The 26,194-nt window shown below is 40.9% G+C and overlaps 2 protein-coding genes across 2 annotated transcripts in view; one reads left to right on the top strand and one right to left on the bottom strand.

Annotated features, from left to right (window-relative positions):
• GUCA1ANB (GUCA1A neighbor) overlaps positions 1–15,156 on the bottom strand; it is a 187,845-nt gene extending 172,689 nt beyond the window's left edge. The window contains exon 1 of the mRNA XM_044077116.1: positions 15,069–15,156. Coding sequence (XP_043933051.1) covers positions 15,069–15,137 — 69 coding nt within the window. The 5' untranslated portion in view covers positions 15,138–15,156. The remainder of the gene's footprint in view (positions 1–15,068) is intronic.
• LOC122806576 (uncharacterized protein C6orf132-like) overlaps positions 15,150–26,194 on the top strand; it is a 565,156-nt gene continuing 554,111 nt past the window's right edge. The window contains exon 1 of the mRNA XM_044077114.1: positions 15,150–15,302. Within this exon, the coding sequence (XP_043933049.1) occupies positions 15,263–15,302 (40 nt within the window). The 5' untranslated portion in view covers positions 15,150–15,262. The remainder of the gene's footprint in view (positions 15,303–26,194) is intronic.

The following is a 26,194-nucleotide window of genomic DNA, read 5'->3' as shown; positions in this document are numbered from 1 at the left end:
ACCTGACATGCTTTGGATAGTACATCTCCTATATTGCCTTTATACTGATTCCTACTATTACAGGTTATATTTATTTTAGCACTGTGTTCTTGTAAAGCAGGCATGGCTTAGTGGTAGGTCATACAGACTAATGTTACCAAGGTCCTGGGTTCGAGACTGACAGTGGGAATTTATTTTCTTTGCAAACTTTCAAACTGAGTACAGGACCTGTCAATCAAAGTGCCATAAAGGCACTTTTAAGCACTTTTAAACCAGGTCTGCTTGCTTGTGAGCTCACGCATGCGCACTGGCGGTGAGCTCCGCTAACACAAGAGCACACCAGCTAATTTCTTTGAAAGAAATAGGGGTGACAGGAAAGTGGTGAAAAAGGGGTCACAAAGAGGGTAAGACAGTAGGGAAACAAGCGTGGGATTTGCAGGAGGGATATAGGTAAGGCCCATAGATGCCCATGTCTTTGGCAGCAACAGCTGTGCATTTCCATGTATTTTGGTGAGACATTGGAAACCTTTCACCCCTGAGAGAGGTGTCAGGACAACATTAATATTTGTTGTAGAGCCAATTGTAATTAACTGTTTCAATGTCAAGCAGACATGTGTGCGACATGGACAGCTATGTATGGGGCGATTTTTGTGGGTACAGAGTGCCCTTTTTTTTTTTTTCAGGTGAGAGTGGTATGTCAGGTGAAGGAAGTCGGTATAGCTGGGGAGGTAGGTTGGGTAGGTTAACAGACAAGACAGACAAGACGATACAGGGCGGTGTATGACACACGTGGGGTTACACAATTGACGGGACGGAGGTTGGGATTTCCAAGATGCATGAGCCCACAGATGGCAACAGTGGAACTGATATCCCCACCCATAGGCAGTTGCCACTGTTCCTTCACAGCCCAGGACGGGCTGTGCTGGGGCTGTGTGGCGGGCAACGGCGGGGCCGTTAGCTGTGCCACACGAGCCTCAAGCTGGCGTAGGGGCCCAAGTACAGTGTCTTGGATCTCCCTTCGCACCACAGACCGGACACCGTGGAGGGTGAGTGGACGAACCCCTCCGGCCACACTTGCAGAGGGGGGACCGGCCCCATCCCCTGCAGCGCTTCGGGCCACCGGAGGGGGGTCCGGCCTGGGCACTAGTGCCAGGTGCAGGCGCCAGCTGAGGTGGGAGAGGTGGGTCCACTTTGACCCGCCTTCCCAAGCATTCTAGGTTTGTGAGTTGTTATGTTAGTTTGGGTTAGTGGCATTTTATTCCATTCAGATTAGTTGTAACAGCATGCATTGGTATTCCCATCAAACAAACACCCAGATATTAACACCATTGAACAAGGGGCATATCAATATCACATGCATTATTTGAACAGAAATACACAGTCAAACAACATGCAGGGTTGATTAATGGCAACAGGCCATCAGATTTGCAGGTATGAACAGGGCACATGCACGAACAGACATGCATATATTTTTGAAACGGACAAATGTCCATGATTAATGAAATGTTCACATACCATTATTTAGTGGGATATGGAATTATAGGGTTGGGCGGAGATAGAAAGTGATGACACATTCATATGTTACACATTGATTTACATTTGTATAAGGTACACAATTAAGTTGAGGCTGATTTTTCAAAATAAATTTTATTTGAATGTCAAGCTACACCTGTTACAAATACATCACTATCCTACTTATTTTGAATTTTATCAGATACATCATCCTGCTACACTTTGATGACAGGACAGGGGACAACTATGGCTGTTTAGTCTGTCAGATAATCATTCATTCTATCTGCAAATTGTTTACTGTGATCACCATATACAGCATTTGGCCTAGACATTCCAGATTCTGACACACTGAAATCAGTTTGGGATTTTCTTGTACTTCCCACATGCATTTAGTTCTGTAGAAACACACTGGGGCTACTATATTCAGGGGTTATTACTACTTTATTTATTCATACATGACCCTTTCTGTCACTCTCACACATCCTGCAACTTCACAGTTCAGGTTGGTACTTCTAGGCTTTGTTCACATGTTAGACTGGTGGTGATTCAAACACTTTCCAACAGCCTCACTTCTGTCATGATTCAGCATTTCAACAGGGGATATATCTCACATATGACTACCTCAGATTCTAAAGCTGTACTCTTGGGACTACTGCAGGTTACACTATATTTAATTCATGGTGGGACATCTGTATTACAGCACTGTTTAATTCTATCAGTTATATTTCCAGTTACACTTGCATACTGATGAACTTGTTGCAGCCATACCTGCAGACTTACAATTCCTGCTTGCACATTATATTACTTTTAATCAATACACTGCAGTGTTCTGATACTTGTTGGGTGGGGTTACTAACCTGCATGGTGGCGCAGCCGCACCAGCCTACGGCCATACATCTCGCGATTCACAGAGCGGACACCTGCAGCTGTAATACGAAAGAAGTAATATTGGACTACACATCTCCATGGTATCGGCCAGTTGAAATCCTTACATACATAAGCAAAATGTAACTTACTCAGTAGTGGGGCGTTGGGCATATCCCGGGCTTCCTGGATCCATTCGGACAACTGGTCTTCCTTGCGTCGCTTCAGGTCCGCATGGTGGTGACGGACCTGCTCACCAGTGCGTGGAATGCCAGTAGCACTGGTCAGATCACGAGCCAACTGGTCCCATGCCTCTGCCCTATACCCATGAGACCTGGCCCTGCATGAGTTGGGCCTCGTGATGATGGACAAGGAGCCAGACCATGTATCTGGACTCCTCAATGCCCCAACGCTGTGCTCGAAAGCAACGTCCCTCACCTACTCCACTCATTCTAACTGCAGGTCTGCTCTACAATCGTTTCTGCTGTGTATTCCGCCTATGGGGCTTATATATGCCGCTTTTCCCGCACATTTCTCTGATTGGCCGTTTTGGAATTGTATCTACTTCACTGAAAATGCTTCCTCATGCTCCATTCTGGATTTTATCCGATATATATGCTCTTTCTGCATTTCATTGTATTGCTGTCATGGCTTAGTGGTGAAGTACCTTGACTCTAGTGCATGGTATCCTGGGTTCGACTCTGGCAACTGACTTTTGATTTTCCTGACAGAAATGAGTTGAGGACCTGTCAATCAAACTTGCCAAAAGCACTTTTAAGCATTTAAAACCAGGTCTGCGCCGTTTGCTGGAGGTAACGCATCGCACTGGCAGTTAGCTTGTGGGAGCGGCGCAAAACGGTGTCGCTGGGATAAACCTTAATTGGCTAGTGACACACATGTTCAGCTAAGCACAGCTAGTTGCAAACGGTTTCAGCCTATTAAACCGGTGCTTAGCAACGAGCATACAGTTTGCAGCTTTTTAAACACTACTCAGCTACGGGCATTCCGTCTCACAGCAGCTTAGCTATCAGTACATTTCTGACTATTTTATTATTGTGTTACTTCGAATATATGCTCCATTTCATTCCATTTTACAAAAGGGAATACATTTACATTTGTACAATACTGTCAGGGGGCTTTTTCGTGCTTATTTACAAAAAAAAAAGTTGTTGTGGGGGCTCGAACCCTGCCTGCCTACTCTTAGGCCGGCAACTCTACCGCTAAGCTATTACTTCTTGGCTTACTTTGCATATTTAGTTCTTATATCCTTTTCCACTGACTGCTAACTGTGATTGCGCTAGTAGCACACCACAAGACATGAGCGCACACAGTAGCAAACATTTCGGGTTTAAAAAAAAGAGGTTTTAATTTAATTTTATAACATCTCTTCACTTTATACAGTGATGGTCTATCGGAGCATGTGTTGTGTAGTGTGTTTATTCACATTTCCATGGCCTCTCTCGTGGCTGTTTACTTTCAGCCATTCTAGTCTTCCGGGCGTGTACGCTTGCAGGGCTTAGCCTACGGACACGCCCCTACTCTCTTACATGGACCGTGTAAGAGTTACTAGTGTGATTCAGCATGCCTCATGCACCTCATGCATATGCATGACATGCTGACATCACACAGTTTCACTGCAGCCTCCGTGTAAGAGTTATAACTCTTACACGGAGGCTTCCTGAATCTGGCCCAATGCTGAAGATTGATAGGTGTTCAAATCCAGCATTAAGTACACATTAGTTAAATTTTTCTCTTTCTCATAACATTTTAGCTTGTGATAGCTAAGTTATCACCAACCAGTAGGCTGCTTATTACTTAGTCTACCAGTACCACACTTTTGCTTGCTCCATATCTTGAAAACTTTACTGTAACCAACATGATAGAAGTTGTAATGATGACACAAAACTTTAACACAATATACACATGGCAGAAATGGCTCAGAAACATAAATATCGGCATGTATGTACCCTTTTATTGTGTGATGCTTGGCACTGAGCACTACAAACCAATGCTACTTCCCATTCTAGATTAAAAACTCAAAAACAAACAGACAAACAAACAAATAAATATACATACACATACTTTGCCAGCAGTGCACTTCAGGAAGCAATTGTGACAAACTGAAAATAATGTCAGTGACTTGTATTAATTGTGTATGGTTTATTGGCTTATAGTAGTCAAGACATGAGGAGTTCACTGTAAGGCTGTCTGGCTGAACTGCAGTGTAAATGATTTTGGCACCAAAATACATTACCCTTCCAAGTGAGTTCCAATTAAGCTCTACATGTTCTGCATGAATGTCTTGTATACCTTGTGCCCTGTATACACATCACAAAGACGTCAATGATCCACAAAAAAATGCACAGGAATTTCATACAATGTTGTTGAGATGAGCAGTCAGGAAAGTATGGGTGGCACTCCGCTGGTTAACAACTGTGAATATCACCCATCAACTAACTGTCCAATGCACCTTAAAGTGACACATGCAGATGCCATTAACTTAGGAGAATTATGTGATATATAACGTATTGCTACAGTATATCACAAGTTGATCAACACATGTTTTGTCTGTCACACCACATTGGCCATTCACACAAACATGTAATGTAAAATACAACTTTATGCTGACTGACAAGTAACAAAACTTCTGTGGTGTGAGTAGTTAGTATAATCCTCTGCAATTCATGGGGTTAGGTAGGCAGGTGATCAAATCTAGCAATGGTGTGTGTGTGTGTGTGTGACACTATAGTGACAGGTAGGACTGGCTTATCCAATAGATTTGGTATGTACTCTTCTACTCTGGAGAAATATTTACATGGGAGAGGGCACCCATAAGCAAAATGTAACTTACTCAGTAGTGGGGCGTTGGGCATATCCCGGGCTTCCTGGATCCATTCGGACAACTGGTCTTCCTTGCGTCGCTTCAGGTCCGCATGGTGGTGACGGACCTGCTCACCAGTGCGTGGAATGCCAGTAGCACTGGTCAGATCACGAGCCAACTGGTCCCATGCCTCTGCCCTATACGCTCCCCATGAGACCTGGCCCTGCATGAGTTGGGCCTCGTGATGATGGACAAGGAGCCAGACCATGTATCTGGACTCCTCAATGCCCCAACGCTGTGCTCGAAAGCAACGTCCCTCACCTACTCCACTCATTCTAACTGCAGGTCTGCTCTACAATCGTTTCTGCTGTGTATTCCCGCCTATGGGGCTTATATATGCCGCTTTTCCCGCACATTTCTCTGATTGGCCGTTTTGGAATTGTATCTACTTCACTGAAAATGCTTCCTCATGCTCCATTCTGGATTTTATCCGATATATATGCTATTTCTGCATTTCATTGTATTGCTGTCATGGCTTAGTGGTGAAGTACCTTGACTCTAGTGCATGGTATCCTGGGTTCGACTCTGGCAACTGACTTTTGATTTTCCTGACAGAAATGAGTTGAGGACCTGTCAATCAAACTTGCCAAAAGCACTTTTAAGCATTTAAAACCAGGTCTGCGCTCGTTTGCGCGGAGGTAACGCATGCGCACTGGCAGTTAGCTTGTGGGAGCGGCGCGCAAACGGTGTGCGCTGGGATAAACCTTAATTGGCTAGTGACACATGTTCAGCTAAGCACAGCTAGTTGCAAATGGTTTCAGCCTATTAAACCGGTGCTTAGCAACGAGCATACAGTTTGCAGCTTTTTAAACACTACTCAGCTACGGGCATTCCGTCTCACAGCAGCTTAGCTATCAGTACATTTCTGACTATTTTTATTATTGTGTTACTTCAGAATATATGCTCCATTTCATTCCATTTTACAAAAGGGAATACATTTACATTTGTACAATACTGTCAGGGGGCTTTTTCGTGCTTATTTACAAAAAAAAAAAGTTGTTGTGGGGGCTCGAACCCTGCCTGCCTACTCTTAGGCCGGCAACTCTACCGCTAAGCTATTACTTCTTGGCTTACTTTGCATATTTAGTTCTTATATCCTTTTCCACTGACTGCTAACTGTGATTGCGCTAGTAGCACACCCGCGCACATAGTAGCAAACATTTCCGGGGTTTAAAAAAAAAAAAAGGTTTTAATTTAATTTTATAACATCTCTTCACTTTATACAGTGATGGTCTATCGGAGCATGTGTTGTGTAGTGTGTTTATTCACATTTCCATGGCCTCTCTCGTGGCGGTTTACTTTCAGCCATTCTAGTCTTCCGGGGGCGTGTACGCTTGCAGGGCTTAGCCTACAGACACGCCCCCTACTCTCTTACATGGACCGTGTAAGAGTTACTAGTGTGATTCAGCATGCCTCATGCACCTCATGCATATGCATGACATGCTGACATCACACAGTTTCACTGCAGCCTCCGTGTAAGAGTTATAACTCTTACACGGAGGCTTCCTGAATCTGGCCCAATGCTGAAGATTGATAGGTGTTCAAATCCAGCATTAAGTACACATTAGTTAAATTTTTCTCTTTCTCATAACATTTTAGCTTGTGATAGCTAAGTTATCACCAACCAGTAGGCTGCTTATTACTTAGTCTACCAGTACCACACTTTTGCTTGCTCCATATCTTGAAAACTTTACTGTAACCAACATGATAGAAGTTGTAATGATGACACAAAACTTTAACACAATATACACATGGCAGAAATGGCTCAGAAACATAAATATCGGCATGTATGTACCCTTTCATTGTGTGATGCTTGGCACTGAGCACTACAAACCAATGCTACTTCCCATTCTAGATTAAAAACTCAAAAACAAACAGACAAACAAACAAATACATATACATACACATACTTTGCCAGCAGTGCACTTCAGGAAGCAATTGTGACAAACTGAAAATAATGTCAGTGACTTGTATTAATTGTGTATGGTTTATTGGCTTATAGTAGTCAAGACATGAGGAGTTCACTGTAAGGCTGTCTGGCTGAACTGCAGTGTAAATGATTTTGGCACCAAAATACATTACCCTTCCAAGTGAGTTCCAATTAAGCTCTACATGTTCTGCATGAATGTCTTGTATACCTTGTGCCCTGTATACACACCACAAAGACGTCAATGATCCACAAAAAAATGCACAGGAATTTCATACAATGTTGTTGAGATGAGCAGTCAGGAAAGTATGGGTGGCACTCGCTGGTTAACAACTGTGAATATCACCCATCAACTAACTGTCCAATGCACCTTAAAGTGACACATGCAGATGCCATTAACTTAGGAGAATTATGTGATATATAACGTATTGCTACAGTATATCACAAGTTGATCAACACATGTTTTGTCTGTCACACCACATTGGCCATTCACGCAAACATGTAATGTAAAATACAACTTTATGCTGACTGACAAGTAACAAAACTTCTGTGGTGTGAGTAGTTAGTATAATCCTCTGCAATTCATGGGGTTAGGTAGGCAGGTGATCAAATCTAGCAATGGTGTGTGTGTGTGTGTGTGTGTGTGTGTGTGTGTGTGTGTGTGTGTGTGTGTGTGTGACACTATAGTGACAGGTAGGACTGGCTTATCCAATAGATTTGGTATGTACTCTTCTACTCTGGAGAAATATTTACATGGGAGAGGGCACCCATAAGTTCCATCAATTTTAGATCAAAACTCTGCTTTGTAACAACAATGATGATGTTATCCTTTCAAATGTATTTTGTCTCACACTTGTCATATTTCATGTGGCATAAACAGCTAATATATGGTTCTTTAGATTGTGGACTTAGAAAAGCAGGTGCTCAAATCTAGCACTAAATAGTTAGGGAGTGTGTGTGTGACTGTACTGACAAGTAGGACAAGCTTATCCAACAAATCTGGAGCATATACGTCAACTCAAAAGCAACATTTATTCAGGGAGAGGGCTCCCCCTAACAATTTTAAGCCAAATATCTACTTTGCAAAACAATGATGTAGTCATTCTTTAAATACGTTCTGTCTCACGCTTGTAGTTAGACTTCAATAGTGTGACCATCAAATATACACTTCTCTTTACTAAGGGGAAGAGATCCCCAACAATTTCAATTTTAAGCCAAACTTCTACTTTGCTATATAATGAGGATGTCATCCCTTCAAAAATGTTCAGTCTCACATTTACAGTAAGATTTCTCCTGTGGTGTGAGTAGCCAATATTCATTTCTTTAGACTGTGGGCTACAGTTATTGATAGATTCAAATACTTACTTAACTAGTAAGACTGCATGTGTCCGTTGTGTAAAGTAGGACTTGCTTATCTAAGAGATCTGGTGTGTATGCTTCCATTCAGCAGAAACATTTACAAGAGGAGACTCACCCAACAATTTTAGGATAAACATCCGCTATGCAGCACAATGTCATCCCTTCAAATGGGTTGTCTCGCACTTTGATGTGAGCAGCTAATACACAGCTCTAAAAAGTGTGTACCTAGGTAAGAAGTCCAAACCTGGCAATTTATGTGTATAACAGTGACAGCCATGACTGGCTTACACAGCACAGGTTGAAGGGGCTAAAATCACTTGTGTGTGAACACTAACATGGCTAAAGGAGTTTGAGCCCTCAAACTACATTTTAGTGGATCCATAAGCATTCAAATCAATGCTCAAGTCATCCCTTGAAGTGTGTACTTTTGAACACCTGTACTTTTAAAGAATTCTGTGGTGGAAGGAGTTAATACACATCTCTCTAGGGTGTGGCTTTAGACAAACAGGGGTGTTACTCATCTAATATGTCTAGCTGTGGTTGAATAACAAGATAACTGAAACTGGGCAGCAATAGCTTCATTAGCTTCATGAACACGTGATGGGGTTAATTCAACACAGAGGTAGTACTTACATGGCCAATAACATTTTAATCACTCAAACACATTTTAAGTGAGCCATATGCTTTCAAAACAATACTGATGTCATCTCTTCAAGTTTGTGCTTTCTGACATCCCTACTTAAGATTTATTTTATGGCATCAAAAGTTAATAATCAGTGCTATTGAGTGTGGTCCTAGATAGGCAGGGGTTTGAATCTGGAAATGTGTGTGTGCCTGCTCATGCAACACAACAGTGACATACCAAACCAGTTTACCCAAAAGAGGGCGATATGGCTGAATCAACTTATGTGAACACTAAAATGACTAAAGATTTTTGAGCCCTCAGACTACATATTAGGAAAGACATAACAATTCAACACACTGCTGAAATCCCCTCATGTGCATGCTTCATGAAACTTCAGATGTGATTATTTCTGTGGCATCAATGGCTGATGTACAGTTCTATGAACTATGCCCTCAGGCAAGTGTTCACATTGAAGGAGATGCAACTACTGAGAGTGTAACAGCATGCTAACAGACAAGATCGCTTTCTCCAAGAGAACTGATGTTTATAACTTGATTTAATAGAAATAATAGTAATTCAAAATGTAATATGAATAATACACACACACGTGTGTGTGTGTGTATATATATATATACATACATACATAGACACACAATATTATAAACCAATATAAAAATGCATCTTTTTTTGGTGTTTTCAGAAGGCAAGAGAAAATATAATACCTAGGAAACACCACACAAGTATGGGAAGAACATGCACATTTCACACAGTAACAAACCAAGGATCCTGGTATCACAGCTGTTTTAGGAGCAAATGTACAAGACTTTGACTAAACCGATACGGAGTAAAGCATTTAGTCACATTTAGCCTAAATGAATATACAAAAATAACTGCTTGCATGCAAACAGTATGAATTTTTACATTCTAAAAATCAGTTTATACCAAACACTGATTAGCAGCTAAATAAGTCAATGCATATATTCTATTTTTTTCTGGAAATGATTTATTGCCTCAAAAGCTGTACCTCCACAATGGCAAGCCAAAACCCAACTAGGCCTCTTTCTAAACTAGAATATTATGCTTAATTATTAAGATATATGCTGTCTCTTTTGGGTTTTTTAACAGTTAAAAACAATAGCATAAAGCATCTGTTAAAAGATACTTAAGACATCTCTTACATATTCAGTGATAATAAAGTTGTGTATCAGACACTCCAGTGCAGCATAAGAGAATATATCGCAATCCTGAGGCACCTTAAATTTGTGGTAGCACAGATTGACATAAAGAGACCATGGTTCCTGGCTCTGTGGTGTACAAGGATGGAATCCTGACTAACTAAAATTACTAAGGTTTGAGTAGTGTCTCAGGCACTGGTGGAGCTCACCTATCCTGGAAGGGGGTGGGAGTATGCTGTACTGTAAAGCCAGATCCTGATGAGCAGGCATGAAGTTCTTGCACTTGAAACATGTGCACAGCTTTTGCCAAGCTGTTTCTGTAGTAATAGAAGGGGACACAGCTTGCTGAGGTGGGTGTGTACGCAAGCATGCATGTCATTCTTCTGAAGGGGTACACTGCAGCAGCACATATGGACATTAGCCACTTAAGGGTTGATGTGTTAGAACAATATTGAAATAAATCCCCAATGACAGCCTAAATTACTGATCCTTTCAGCTAACACTAGTCTTGGAAAAAGGAGAAAGAATGGACCAACTGGCCCGGGAGGAGGCTGATGGTCACCAGGTAGGTAGGGAAAAACAGATAAAAACATCCCATGGTACTTACCGAGAAAAAACTTCCTTGCTGTTTGGGCGAAAATTAACCTTAATCAATATGAAAAGCACCTGGGGGTCCCCCTTAAAATAGACCAAGCCTAGTAGAACCAACCAAGTCAAAACAAGTAAAGAAATAATGACAAATTCCATTTTGTAGCGTACAAATTTAAGGAATCCTCTCCTTAAACAACTACCCTACAAACATGCATTTTATATATAGCTATATACCTAAACAAACAGAGACACTGATTTCTTTAGCAAATTAAATGAATTGGCTAAGCTTCTGGTGTCATTCTAAGGGGATCCAGTAGGATGACATGGTCGACAGACCACGATGCTTTGCCACAGATGGCCTGCACCTGTCGCCCCTGGGATTCCAGATACTGGCTAAGGCTCTTGCTGACCCTATAATGCCTTTTTTAGGCAAGGTTCAAATAAGAAAGTCACCACTATAACAGGAACAGGCAAGTAAAAACTGAGGGTAATGCTACTCAATGCTAGAAGTCTAAATCTCAAAATGCACTCACTCGAGGTACTCCTTAAAATGGAGAACATCGATATCTGTGCAGTCACTGAGACCTGGTTCAAGGCTCCAGAGAGCACCCCTGCACTATACCACACTTTTCGGCCATGTAACCTGGACAGAAACACCAAATGCGGAGGTGTGTCCATATTCATTAAGGATATCCACACCTCCAGGCTAGTTGCTCAGCATAATGCATCCGAGGTTATCAAAGTGCAACTAACTCTGAGCAAAACTGCAATTCAAATTGTAGCTTGCTACAGATTCCCCACCATGCCCCAGGATTCCCACTCCTCTTTTCTTGATGTACTTGAAAATATTAGGGTTCAACCAAACACCATAATAATGGGCGACTTCAACTACCCCACCATTAACTGGGAAAACTACTCATGTACCAACTCCTTAGCTCAACGCTTTCTGGAATTCATAAACTCCAATGCCCTGGATCAACATATCCACACCCCCACCAGGGGTAACAATATCCTAGATCTAGTCATTACGAACATGAGTTCCACACCTGAAGTCAACTCCTCGTTAGTCCGATCCGACCATAAGCTAATCACCCTTGATATCCACATCCTGCCCCCACCCCCCATTAAGGAAATCACAGTAAAAAATTTCTCCAAAGCCAACTTCATGCTTAAGACAGAAGTGGTGACCTTCATGACACCCATGCAGATGGACAATACAGTTACAACTGCTGAATCCTACACAAATGCAACCTATAAGCACTTACATGAGTGCATGGATCGTGCTATCCCAAACAGAACCAAGACACTATCCTCCAAAAAAAGGAAGCCAATCTGGTGGTCCCCTGCCATAAACAAACTGTACAACAGAAGGAAGAAACTGTTGCAAAAGAGAGTAAAATCCCATGAGTGGAGGAGCTCCCTGGTCAGCCTTAGTAAGAAGCTGAGATCCCTTATAAGATCCTCCAAAGCTAGCTACGAAAACAAAATCGCCACTAATTCCAAGGAAAATCACAAAGCATTCTATAGCTATGTCAAGAATCTCAATGGCAACACCCAGATCTGCTCTGAGTTACAGCACAAAGGCACGAAAATTACAGAACCAACTGATATTGCCAACATCCTGGCAGATAGGTTCACTGCTAACTTTACCCTCCCTCTCACCCCCTAAAGGGCCCATATCTATACAGGAAGAATGCAGAGTCCCTGTAATCACAACTACGCAGGTAAAAGCTGCACTCTCTAAAGCCAAAAGCACAGCATCCATAGGAAGAACTTCAGAACTAACTGGCTCCCCACCTAAGCACCATGTTCAATAATAGCCTTGCATCAGGCTTTGTGCCCACTGAATGGCGCACAGCTACAGTTATCCCACTCCACAAAGGGGGAGCCACCACTGATCCCGGGATCAATCGACCTCTTAGCCTGACGAGCCTGGTCTGCAAGGCCATGGAACGTATCATCATGGAACTCATAAACAAAAACATTGGTAACTTCCAAACTCTGGATCCCACCCAGTTCGGGTTTGTGAAAGGCAGATCATGCCTCCTGAACCCGATGGACTTCTTTGAGGCAGTCACCAAAGCCGTAGATGAGGATAAGGTGGTTCACATAGCCTATCTTGACCTCGCCAAGGCTTTTGACACCATCCCCCATTCTAGAATTACAGCTAAACTCAGTAAGCTAGGTATAAATCCCTACGTCACAAGATGAGTTGCCAACTGGCTCACTGACAGAACCCACACTGCAGACTCCAAATCTGACCTCAAAGCAGTGACAAGTGGAGTACTACAGGGCTCCGTCCTGGGACTTCTCCTGTTTGGTATCTACCTCTGTGAAATACAGGCTAGCACAGAAGGCCTCTGGCTAACGAAGTTCGCAGATGACTGCAAACTAGGAGCCATAGTCAAGTCCTCAAATGATGTGGCTATCCTACAGAAGGGCCTCGCTGAGACAGATGCCTTGTGTCAGAGCCATGGGCTCAATGCCAAAAAGTGCAGTATCATCCCCTTTGGTAAAAACTCTTTACCCATGAACTACCACATAGGCAACAATCTACTAACACCGAATGCGTGATAAGCGACATTGGTACCCAGGTGGACAGTAGTCTCTCCTTTGATAGTCACATCGCCACAGTAATCAGGAAGTCATTCTACGCAACACACCTCATCATAAAAAGGTTCTCATCCAGGAAAAAAAAAGAGGTAATTGTTCCCCTCTAGAATACAACGTCCCTTTTGGAATGTAACTCACAAGACATCTGCTGCAGCTGGAAAGGCAACAAAAGTACCTCACAAAGAGGATTACTGGCCTCAAACAAATGCCCTACATTGACCGTCTCAAAAAACTCCAGCTTTACTCCGTAGCATATCGCCTACTCAGAGGTAATCTCTGCCTAACATATAAAGCTATGTTAAACCCAGAGCTGTTGGACATCCTACACCTAAAGAAATCCCAATCCCTCAGAGCTAAACGCTCTAGGGACCTAAACCTTGTCACCACAATAAACAGGACATGCTGGTGGGATAGATTCCTGTCCCAGAGACTTCCCATACTCTGGAACAGGCTACCCATCTATGTCAAGCAATGTTCTTCATTAGCACTTTTCAAGAAAAATCTTTATAAGTAGATGGGAAATAGGAAATACACCCCAGCGTTCACTTCTGCGTCTCTGCTCGACAGTGGCACAGGAAAATAACTTTCTTGGGTGGCGTAAGCCAAGGAACCTTGTTGGCTAGTCTTACGTAGGCCCTTGGGCCGACAGACTAGTACCTACCTATGAACTTAATGTTTTCCCATCTTTCTTCTCCTGCTGGTCAACTTATCAAACCCTTTATATCAAACAGCAGCTCCTTTCGTCTGAACGCATCAGTCCTACTGCAACAAAATTCTCCTAAAATGGTGCCTGGGCTCAGTGGAATGTGGACAGGCCCAAGCAGAGACACAGCTGCATAATAAGGCATTCTAGGCCATATAAACAATATAGCAGACGCATGTATAACAACGTCTAGTTACCCCAGCGATACTTGCACTAGTTAACAAGTGCAGTGAGCTTAACCATTTGATTTTTCTCATATTGGCTTCTTACCATTTCTCTATGTATATAAATATACACGTTTATATAATATCTCAATCCGAGCAGTGAAGTGACCCCCACTTTTAAAGGGGATGCGATAAACATGTTTATCACACAGATATTTTATTAGCACGTTATCTATGCCACCAACTATTCTGGCACCATTCTATCAGGATAGCTTCTTACATTTATCAACACTCGCGCAAATAACGGCAGACATTTGATCTTTGGTCATCGTATCACATAAAAACAGATGCTAATGAAAAATCTGTTTTTCTAGCAACTTTCGATGACAAATATTTCTGGGTTTGTAAGGTATGAACACAATTAACTGAAAAGTGACAAAAACAACAAAGTCCCCCAATATCATACTGCTAATAGCCTTTTTGTTTTTAAGAAATGGCCTTGGATACCTACAAATGGTGAAAGCAAGTCGGACACTATTATCAAAGGGAATTATGTGACACGGAAATTGTTGTTAACAATGGGGTAGTTCCACACGTACTTATGCTCCCCATTGGTTATCCGGAAATGCCGTTGCTAGCATTTTGAAAAAGTAAAATAAGTGAATTTTTAAATACCTGTCCGCTACCTTTCCGTTTGTAAATAAGACTGCCTGGTACTTCTTCAGCTTTCTTCGCTGTAGCCATTCCCACGTTAAATTAAAATCTTATTAATCGGCCCCTGTAACTGTTCGTCCCACTGCTACCTCCCATTAAAGTAGTCTACTTCTGCCCAGAGCTTACCGGGAAACCGTTAACTTACTTCCTGGGTGATGGTAGTGGATCGCGGTCACGTTCCTAACCGTTTACAAGGTTAGCATTCCAGCCAGTTACACTTTAAAATGAGTGGTGCACAGTGAACAATCAGAGCCCCAGCTCTCGTCAGAAAAGGGAAACTTTTAAGTGTTAGTACTGTTAAGTTGAGTAATTAAGCGGAATAAAATAATATGCATTAATATACGTTTCTGATGTAAAAAGTGTATAATAACCCTAGAGTTAGTATCATCATTAGCCTTTATCTCTATAGTTAGTATCATCATTAGCCTTTATCTCTATAGTTAGTATCATTATTTACTAAGTGGATTCATCACCTCCAAAAGTCACCTGTCTTAGGAGGGATTAATAAGGAATAAAAAGGATGGTGCTAAAATTTGATTCAAACTCGCACACACTCTGTATTTAACGTTCCGCTGGTAATATATGGAACATTACTTATGTCAGTGAAGCAAATTAGTAAAATTTAGAATATTTACTAACAGCATCCAGTAGGGAGCGTACTTCTCAACCATTCATCTCATAATTCCGAACACGTACTGACATCTTACAAACAACTTCATTTAGGAAGTTGTTAGAATGGTTAAAATGTGATATTTTATTTATAAAATCGTTATTTTAATTAACTAATATGAGATAGTTCAATTTGCCATGGATGCCCAGGCAGAGAAGATACAGGAAGCAGACGCGTGGCTACAGGTCCAGCCTACATGCTAGGCTAAGGAAACATCCTCACAAACCACCTTTTCCCAGCATATTTCTTGTTAATGCCAGATCTATCACAAATAAAACAGATGAACTTTAGCTACAGATGTCTGAGAACAAACTTGTAAGAGACTGTTGCATTTTGTTATTTACAGAGTCATGGCTACACTCATCTATACCAGATGTAGCCCTTGAGATGGCAGGCTGCACAGCTTTTCAGTGGGACAAGAATAAAAACTTTGGTAAGAGCAGAGGTAGGAGCCTTTATATCTATATGAATAAAAGAAGGTTCACCAACACAAATGTTGTAGACAGTTACTGCTCTCCTGATCTGTAGCATATGACAATCAAATGTAGGCCCTTTTATTTACATTGGGAGTTCATTGCTGTTATAACCGTTTACATTCCACCAGATGCTAATGCTTGCGCAGATCTAGGTCACCTGTTTGACATCATTAACTTGCAAGAAAACATCTATCCTGAAGCTGTTCACGTCATAGCTGGTGATTTCAATCAGACAGACTTAAAGTCAGTTCTTCCCAAATTTCATTAACACATTAAATGTGCAACCAAGGAGGAAAATACCCGGGACCAGGCCTACTGAAATATCAAAGATGGCTATAAGGCAAAACAGCTACCTCATCTAGACCAGTCAGACCTTTTGGGCATACTCTTGACCCCAGCATACACTATTGTTAGGAGAAAAGACTGCATTACTGCAAAGACTGTTAAAATATAGCCCGAAGGTGCACTCTCGCAGCTACAGGATTGACTTGAAAGAACTAACTGGGACATTTTCGAGGATCTGGATCTGGAAGAGTACACACCAGTGGTACTCTGCTACATAAAAAACAGTGTTTTCAATGTCACTGTCAGCAAACATATTCATGTGTACTCTAATCAGAAGCCCTGGATGACAAAGGAGGTCAGATCTCTACTTAAGCACCGGAATACAGCTTTCAGGTCTGGTAACAGAGTCCTGTACAGTGTGGCTAGAACCAACCTAAAGAAAGCCATCAGAGAGGCTAAAATAGCCAATAAAAGGAAGATAGAAGATCACTTCACCAACAAGGACCCACCACAGCCTTGGTACATGGCAAGGTATTCAGCACATCGCCAATCATAAAACCAGTAACTGTATGGCTGTTGATGGAGATGCCTCAATGTTAGGGGAAATTAATTATTTCTTTGCCCGTTTTGAGGTGGAAATAGCGGAGACAGTCATGCCTAGGCACCAGCAGGCAGACCACAGCAGTCTTACATCATCTATACCAGCCTCCTACAATCACACATTCACAGTACAAGACCATGATGTAAGACTTGTGCTCAAAGCAGTTAATACAAGAAAGGCTGCTAGCCCTAATGGAGTGACCGGATGAGTGCTGAAAGAATGCGTGGACCAGCTCTGTGAGGTCTTCACAAAGATCTTTAACCTGTCTCTGTCTGAGTCTACTAGCCCATCTTGTCTGAAGTCAACTACAATCATTCCAGTGTCAATGAAGTCTATGATCAGTAGTCTCAACGACTATTGTCCAGTGGCACTTACTCCAGTCATCATGAAGCGTTTTGAACAACTGGTTCTGTGACATATCAAGGACAGTCTCCCAGTTATCTCAGATACACACTAGTATGCTCACTGAGCAAATAGGTCTAAGGAACATATTATCTCCAGTGCCTTGCACACTGCACTTTTTCATCTTGAGCAGCAGGGGAGCTATGTGAGGATGCTCCTTGTAGACTTTAGTTCTGCTTTTAACACAGTTATCCCAGATAAAATGGTCACTAATCCCACTAACCTAGGACTTTCAGAACCTTCCTGCCATTGGATTAAAGACTTTTTGACTAACTGTCCTGAGATGGTTAGACTAAGCCCGTACCAATCCTCCACTCTCGGGCTAAACACTAGTGTCCCACAAGTGTTGAGTCCCCTTCTGTATACTGTTTACACCCACAAATGTGTCTCCTCTCATTTTACTAATATCATCATTAAATTTCGGATGACACCACAGTGGTTGGACTTATTTTAAGACAAGATGAGACAGCATATTCATATGAAGTTCAAAGACTGGCTGTGTGGTGTATTAACAACCTTGCTGAACTCTTCCAAAACAAAAGAATTCATAATAGATTTCCAAAAGCACAACACAGATCACAACTCAATATAATACGTTAATGGAGACTGTGTGGAAAGGGTTCCTGCCTTCAAGTTTCTTGGTGTGCATGTGGCAAAAGATTTCTGTTAGTCCAGAAACACCACAGAGGCAGTTATAAAAGCACAGAGACTCTATTTCCTGAAGATCATCAGGAAAAACAACCTGCGGGAGAAGCCATTGGTGTCATTTTACTGCTGTTTTATTGAAAGTGTGCTGACAGACTGCATTTCCACATGGTATGCCATCAGCTCAGCAGCAGACAGGAAGGCTCTTGAAAGGATCATTAACTCTGCCCAGAAAATTATTGGTTGCTCACTGCCCTGTTTGGAGGAGCCACTCAGCTCTCGCTATCTTAACAAGGCAACCAACATCTTGAAAGAACCTTCTCACCCTGGACATCACCTTTTTAAGCTACTGCTTTCTGGTAAATGGTTCAGGTCCATTCCATCTCAGACAAATTTAAGAACAGTTTCTTTCCCAGAGCCATGCCTAACCTGAGCAATGCCAAATACTCACATTGAGTACATATAATAGACATTTACACTGTAAGGTATATGTTTACATTCTTGTGCACCTTACTTTATTCCTTTCATGTGCAATATACCCAAATGCAATAACTTAATTGTTTACTGCATTGCGTTGCACTGTACTGTATTGTTTGGTATTGGACTGTATTGTATTCTGTTATTTATTCATGTTAATTATATGTAAATGCACATCAGGAGGATTGCTGCAAATTTTGTTGTACTTCTATAATGACAATAAAGGAATCTTATCTATATCAGTTAAAATAATTACGTAATTACTAACACTGAATGTGTAGCACCTCCTTTCAGTGTGGAACTTCGAGGAACATGAAATTTTAAGACCCCAAATGAACTTGCCTCGTAAAGAGGTACAGCTGAGAGGTATGGCAGGAAGCTCATCCCATGGTTAATTTATTTATTTGCATTCTGGGGTAGAGCACTGGTCTACATGGACCTTTTCCAGACTCAGCCAAGAGTGCTCTTTTGTTAAGTGACTTGCTTAGAGTCCCACAGTTTAAGAATGGAAGCTAAGGGGCTCAAACCTTGCACCACTGGACCACAGGAAATGGCTCATTGACAGCTGCTTAATTCTCTAAACCAACTGCCAAACAAGATCTGGTTAATAAAGTACAGTTGTATATGTTGAACTTACCATAACAGTGGATGCTAGAATGATCATTTCTGCAGTAGCCTTAGCTATGTGGGGTTATATCCTATCAAGGATATAAGGTCTGGACAACTTCCAGGTCTTCAGGGTGCCTTCCATACACCCAAACTTTCAAGTAGCTTGAGCTATAAGTTTGGGTGCAAAGCCCTTCTGAGCTTTCCTTCCAGCAGAAAGAGGAAGGTTAAACTCTGGAATGACTATGCTACTACAACAAAACATAAATGTCCTGGTGTTAAAAATACACCACAAACAAGGGGGGTGGGGTAGAGGGAGGGTGCAACTACTGAAGCAGCTATCATTCAAACATTTATTGTTATGGTCAATTCAACTTACACAACTGTACTATGTTCATAGTAGTTATTGCTGCTGCAGTAGCCTTAGTTATATAGACAGATTAGTAAAGCTAATACAATTTCAGAGGTGGAAGAAGGAGTCCAGGATCCCCTGGATAATGGTGCTAGCAAAACTTGCTCTGGACCTAGAGAAATAATCAAGCTTAAACTGCTTTGCAAGCATATGCACAAAGGCTGAAGAAGCATCTTCTAGAATATCACCCTTTCAGAAAAGCTATAGATAAAGGCAAGGCCATGATAGAGAGGGCCTTGATGCTGCCTAGAATATATTTGCTATGGTGAGTATTACAAAAAGTAAAGCCTTAGAGAACCATTTAGAAATAGTCTGTTTTGGCATAGGTTGTCCCTGCTCATCTTCACAAGAAAAAAAAAAACAATTGATCCAAAGATCAGAGAGATAAATTTCTGTCAAGTTAGTACTTAGTTGTCTGTGGACATCCAAGGTATGGACTATCCTTTCTCCCTCATTTTTAGATTCATTGAAGAAAAAAAGAGAGCTAGATAGATTGTCTTAAAGTAAACTTGTATACCACTTTAGGCATAAAAGAAGAATCAGTTCTCAAAGAAACCCTACCTGTATGGAAAATGAGATAGGGTTGACTCACCATACGTGTTTGCAACTCAGATATCCTTCTAGCACAGGTCAGAACAATCAGTAAGACTGCTCCATGTTAAGATATTCAAGTCATACAGAGTAGCAGGTTCAAATGGAGCAGGTGTTAGCTTCTCTACCACAAAATTAAGATCCCAAGCAGGGGCCACCAATTTACTTGGTGGCCTCTTAAGCAAAACCCCTTTTAAGAACATATCGCCATGACACTGCCTTGAAAAAGGAGGGTCTATGGGCAGACAGACTGACATGGCAGACACATGAGCCTTGGTAAAGAAATAAGAAAGGCTATAGGTTAGTAACTCACACAAGTATTGTAAAACCAGAGAACTAGCCTAGAATAAGTGCTGGTTATGTTGTTGGCGTCAACTAGAAAACCTTTTCCATTTGCTAATGTATGATTTTCTAGTAGCAGGCTTTCCTGCCTCCATTAGTACCTGCTGCATGTCCTCAGTAAACAGGTGCCTAAAAATAATCAGGACCCTATCATCCAGACAGTCAGTTGAAATTTGTTAATGCCTGAGTGTACCAGGCACACTTCCTCTTGCGTGAGTAGATTCAGTTTGTGAGGAAGCTTGTGGTAATTGCCCCTGGATATTTCTGAAAGAAGGGAGAATTACAGCTGCCTAGGATTGAAGAAAGTTCTCATAATGAACTTAAGAGATTTCTTCTGGATCTTAGGAGTACCCTAGATATTGATGGAAATACATACAGGAACATTTCTGTCCAAGGAAAAGAAAAGACATCTGTCTTCTAGAATCCCGCCAATTGATTGTTCAAAGAGGAGGCAAAAAGGTATACTTGAGGAACTCCCCACAGTTGGATTAAATGTTGGAAGACAACCTAGTTTCCATTTGTAATGTCTGCCCTGGACCTGCTTAGCTTGTCAGTTTGTCACAAAATTTTGCTGTGATGGAATGTAAGGTACCTCTAGCGTGAGTCTGTGTTGTAAAGCTACATGTGAAGCTAAAATGTCAGGTCTGCAAAGGAGGTGCAACCTGGTTTCCCCTTGATTGCTGATGTACCATATAACTGAGGTATTATCTGAAACCACTAGAAGGGGTCCTGGGAGCAAAAAATGGTTCAGAAAGTTGAGTGCCTTGATCAGGGCAATCACCTCCTTAATATTTATGTGCTTGTGTTTGTCTTTGGTGTCCCACAGCCCTGCACTTGTATCCCTCATGAAAGTGCTCCCCAAGCAAAGTCTGAAGCATCTATGGTGCCTGACTGCTGTGGAGCATGGAGGGAGAAGGGGAACCCTACATTTGAAGATACCTGTTATCTCCACCAAAACATTTCTCTTCTGACAAACTTACACACTGGTATTTGAAAAGATAAAGGTTGTCGATACTGGTACCAAAGAGATTACAGATACCACTGTATCATTATCATGTGGAGTGTTCCCAGGGTTATCATGAGAATAATAGATGCCATAAGACCCACAATTCTGAGTTATTTACTCACAGTGACCAAAGTCTGAGTGGAAAACCTTAGAAACAGATCTAAATAAGGATCTCTTTTTTTCTTGTTGAAGAACATCTCTTTGAATTGGGGTATTTAGTTTATCTCACAGGAAGACAATTCTGTGTGATGGAGTCAAGAAATACTTTGGAATGTTCTGCTGGGATCCCAAGAGAAAGATTCCTGATACCTTGAAAAAGACTATACAAAGATAGGCAAACTTTCTAAATATGAAAAAAAATGTCAATACTCTGCAGCCTGCAATGAGCTATAACTAGAGCTACACACTTTGTGAACACTCTTGATGCAATGGATAGTCCAAAGGTTAAGGGAGAGAACTGATAATGTGATCCAGACATACAAAAACCTTAAGAAATGTCTGAAGTCTGGATGAATCCCTGGATGTGATGATAAGAATCTTATGTTTAGTGTTACCAGGAAACTGGAAAGAGAAAGGGGAGGTAACAAGTTGTGAAGTGAAAAAAATTTGAACTAGGGCACTATCACAAATAGGTTTAGCAAACTAAGATACAGAACTGGTCTGCAAGCATTGTCTTTCTTTTGGCACCAGGAACATCCTTGAATAAAAAACTCTTCCCCACTTGGGAAGGAGGAACTGGTACTTTCAGTCCTTGGGACAGCAAGTAATGAAGAAGAGGTAGAAAGAAAAAGAGCCTGATTTGGAGGGTGAGAAATGATTCCCCTGGAAAAGAGGAATTTCCTCCCACAGTCATCTGTAACCTTAATTAATGATATTCAGAATGTTTTTGCCTGAAGCAAACTGATGCCAAATAGAAGACCAGGGTGGAAATAGGTCACAAGGTCTCTTAACAGTTGTCCAGACATATTAGACTGTCTTTGGTTTTTGGGAAGTTACAATCATCTTTTTGGAACTCCCTTATCATTCCTTCTTAAATGTTTGCTTGAATTCTGCTGAGACTGTTTACTTTGCTTTCTGCTAAAAATAGAAGAGGAAAAAGAAAACCCCTCAGACAATTTGAAAAAAGAAAGCTGAAAAATCTTAGACATTCACTGGATCAGCTTGCTCATTTCATTACACTTTTTGATAATCTCTGCAGCAGAGGGGCCAAACACTAAATCTCTATCCAAGGAAGAATTTAAAATCTCATTTTTTAACATCATCTAAAAGGTTCTGAGAATGCAGCTATGCAAACCTCTTTAAAACATTACCAGTGGCTTTAGCCCTGGGAAAAAGTTTTAACAGAGTCATACACACACTCTGCAAAGAGTGAGTAGCAACCTGTGCAAAAAGGAAACTAAGTTATTTGAAACATGTTTCCTCACACTTTTAAAGTTTGTCGAAACACACTTTAACATATGAACCTGATAATTCAAAATTCTGAAAGCCAAAGTTACAGCTGTGTACACATTGTTCCCATACTTATCAGAAAGAGTAGTACTGGAATTAATTACATGCTAAGCAGCAGCGGGATCAAATAAGGTTGTTGCTGCTGGGTCAGGTTTGGAAATAGTGTATACAAATTTAAGATACTGAGGAACCTTATATAGCCTACGCCTTTTTAGGGGCAGCTGGTTGACTAACAGGACAATTCTAGGCAGTAATACACAAACATTCTCTAAAGCTAACAGAACAAAAGGAAAAGTTGTAGATAATGGAAAATCCTTATGTAAGAACTAATAGTATTTTTTGAGGGACTGAAAGATTTCAGTGTTCTTCAACTGAAGACACTGGTACATTATAGCAATAGTTTTAGAGAAAAAAAAAATCATCACTCATTAGACCCATTATAGAGTACAATGCCCCTTTTGGTATGTACTTCACAAGACATCTACAACAACTGGAAAGGCCACAGAAATACCTCACAAAGAGGATTACTGGCCTCAAAGAGATGCCCTACGCAGACCATCTCAAAAAACTCCAGCTATATTCTGTTTCACATCGCCTACTCAGAGGCGATCTCTGCCTAACATACAAAGCTATGTCAAACCCAGAGCTGTTGGACATGCTCCACTTAAAGAAATCCCAGTACCTCCGAGCTACACACACTAGGGACCTAAACGTTGTCACCACAATAAACAGAACATGCTGGAGGGATAGATTCCTGTCCCAGAGACTTCCCATACTCTGGAACAGACTACCTATCTTTGTCAAACAGAGCTCCTCATTAGCACTCTTCAAGAAAATTCTTGATGATTGGATGGGTAATAGGAAATTCACCCCGGGGATCACTTCTGTGGCTCTGCTTGACAGGGGGACAGGAATATAATTTTCTTGGGTGGCAAAAGGCAGGGTACCTTTTTGGCTAGGCTTGTATAGGCCCTAGGGCCAATAGCATAGTACCTACCTATAAACCTCCCACAGGAAGAATCAGAAACTGTGCCCTCCTTTGAGTATGAATCAGGAATCTGAGGAAAAAACCCTGAATCCATCCCTGCAATTTCCTATTCAGATTTAGAATCTTGAATCACTTCAGGAAAAGAGGAATCCCAATTTCTTTTACCAGAAACTACTTTACAAGAAGGACCAATAGCCTAAATTAAACAGTGAGGAACACCCTGTAAACTACTCCTTTCTAAAGAAATGTGAGGAGTAGATACATACTTAACTTTCTGTTTCTTTTATACAGAAAAAATGGGGCCAACTTTGTTACTAATGGCAGCAGATGCTTACCCATAGAGGGGTACAGCATTCTGGTACAAGCCTTCCTTGTTCTCTCTCCCAGGACTAACAAGAGTGGTTCTGCCTTGCCCACTGAGAAGACTGCAACAGCCACAGAGAACATGGCTAGCTCCCAGACTATAGTGGCTGTAGGTGCTACACCAGAGAAATCTGGAGTAAAAGATGAGTGGTCTGCGGTACAAAATTGGCCACAGCAGAGATACCCACCTGTGGCTGAGGCAAATTGCTAACCTGCTATGGTGGTCAAGGTTGTTTGCTTTACTTTTCCATTTTATGGCTAGAAGAAGGACTGACTATGGGATTGGTAGTTGGTTTCATAGTCAAGCCGAAAATGGTGCCTCTTTCTGGAAATGACAATTACTATAAGTATATTATTAAAGACACAGAGTAAAATCTGTAGATTTTAATGATGGATATTCAAAATTGTTTATTTCACTCACAAAATAATTTATTTATTACTTTATGAAAATGGGAGATGTTAATATACTTTAAAATGTTAGTGCCACCAGTATTTTGATCATCTAGTCTAGTTTTCCATGTATTAAATAGATTCAAACTGTTATATAGGATCTGAAAATCATGTGAATGGGTAAATCTGTACTGAAAATAAGAACATACCTCTAAAAAATAGATATAGCATATGAAAGTGAGTTCTTATCTCACAAACAGGTACACTTTAGAGGTCTGCATTTGTTATAGTCCTTATGACTTCCTCTACTATTTAGAGAGACAACACATGGTTTTCACCACAGGCATGGTCAAAGCCATTATTCATAGAAATCGGCTTGACACAAAATGTATATGGTAGTATCTTCTGACCTACACAGAGGATGCAAGGGTAACAATCAAATGTTCTGACAGCTTGAGCATTTCTTGAGAACTTAATAACAATGCCCCATTCTCTATATTGTTTCATTTACTCTTTGTACTCTTACTGTGTATCTTAGGCTGAGACTGTTGAAATTGGTCATTTATGATCAGTGCTCTACACTGGTAAACAAATTTAAATAAAATAAAATAAAAATATGATAATGTGGCAGACTGCCAAAAAAGCTCACTGTTGCATGAAGCTGGATGTTAAACATTCACACAATTTCACACAGAACACTTCAAGTTGTTTACGCAACATAAGGTGAAGATTATGTTATTTAATAATGTCAGATATTAAAACTACAGATTTCTGACCCTTCACAAAATGTTGTAGATTTATCCTTTTTTGGCAATTGCAAAGGTTAAGATTAAAGATTCCACCTGTCAGGAATTTTTCCTGAAAGTCTGGAAATGAGGGTCTCTGCCAGGAAATCCAGTTATGGTGAGTAATTGAAAGATATTTTGAATCATTCTGAGAATTAACACGTCTTCTGAAAGTTTTACTATTTCACTAGGATTTCCTATCCACATTCATATAGTGTCAAAACAATAATTGTTGTGGCCTATGCTTATATGTATATATATATATATATATATATATATATATATATATATATATACACACACACATTTTATATATATATATATATATATATATATATATATATATATATATATATACATATACATACATACATATATAGAGAGAGATATAGAGATATGTATAGTGTGTGTGTCTGATGGGGGTGTTGAAGTTTATGTAAGTGTATACAAGTGCAGCAGGTTGGACATAATTTCTTTCATATTCCATCACAGACATAAGTATTAGATACTGTGAGCATCTCACTCTGGTGGTCTAGGCAAGATGTGTGGGAAAGGAATGCATCATTGATACAATGGCACAGTGGGAAGTGTTGCCATCT

Source organism: Protopterus annectens, chromosome 7.part0 (assembly GCF_019279795.1).
Source record: "Protopterus annectens isolate FY-2018-M chromosome 7.part0, PAN1.0, whole genome shotgun sequence".
Lineage (NCBI taxonomy): Eukaryota > Metazoa > Chordata > Ceratodontiformes > Protopteridae > Protopterus > Protopterus annectens.
This window is presented reverse-complemented; position numbering and strand designations above follow the sequence as displayed.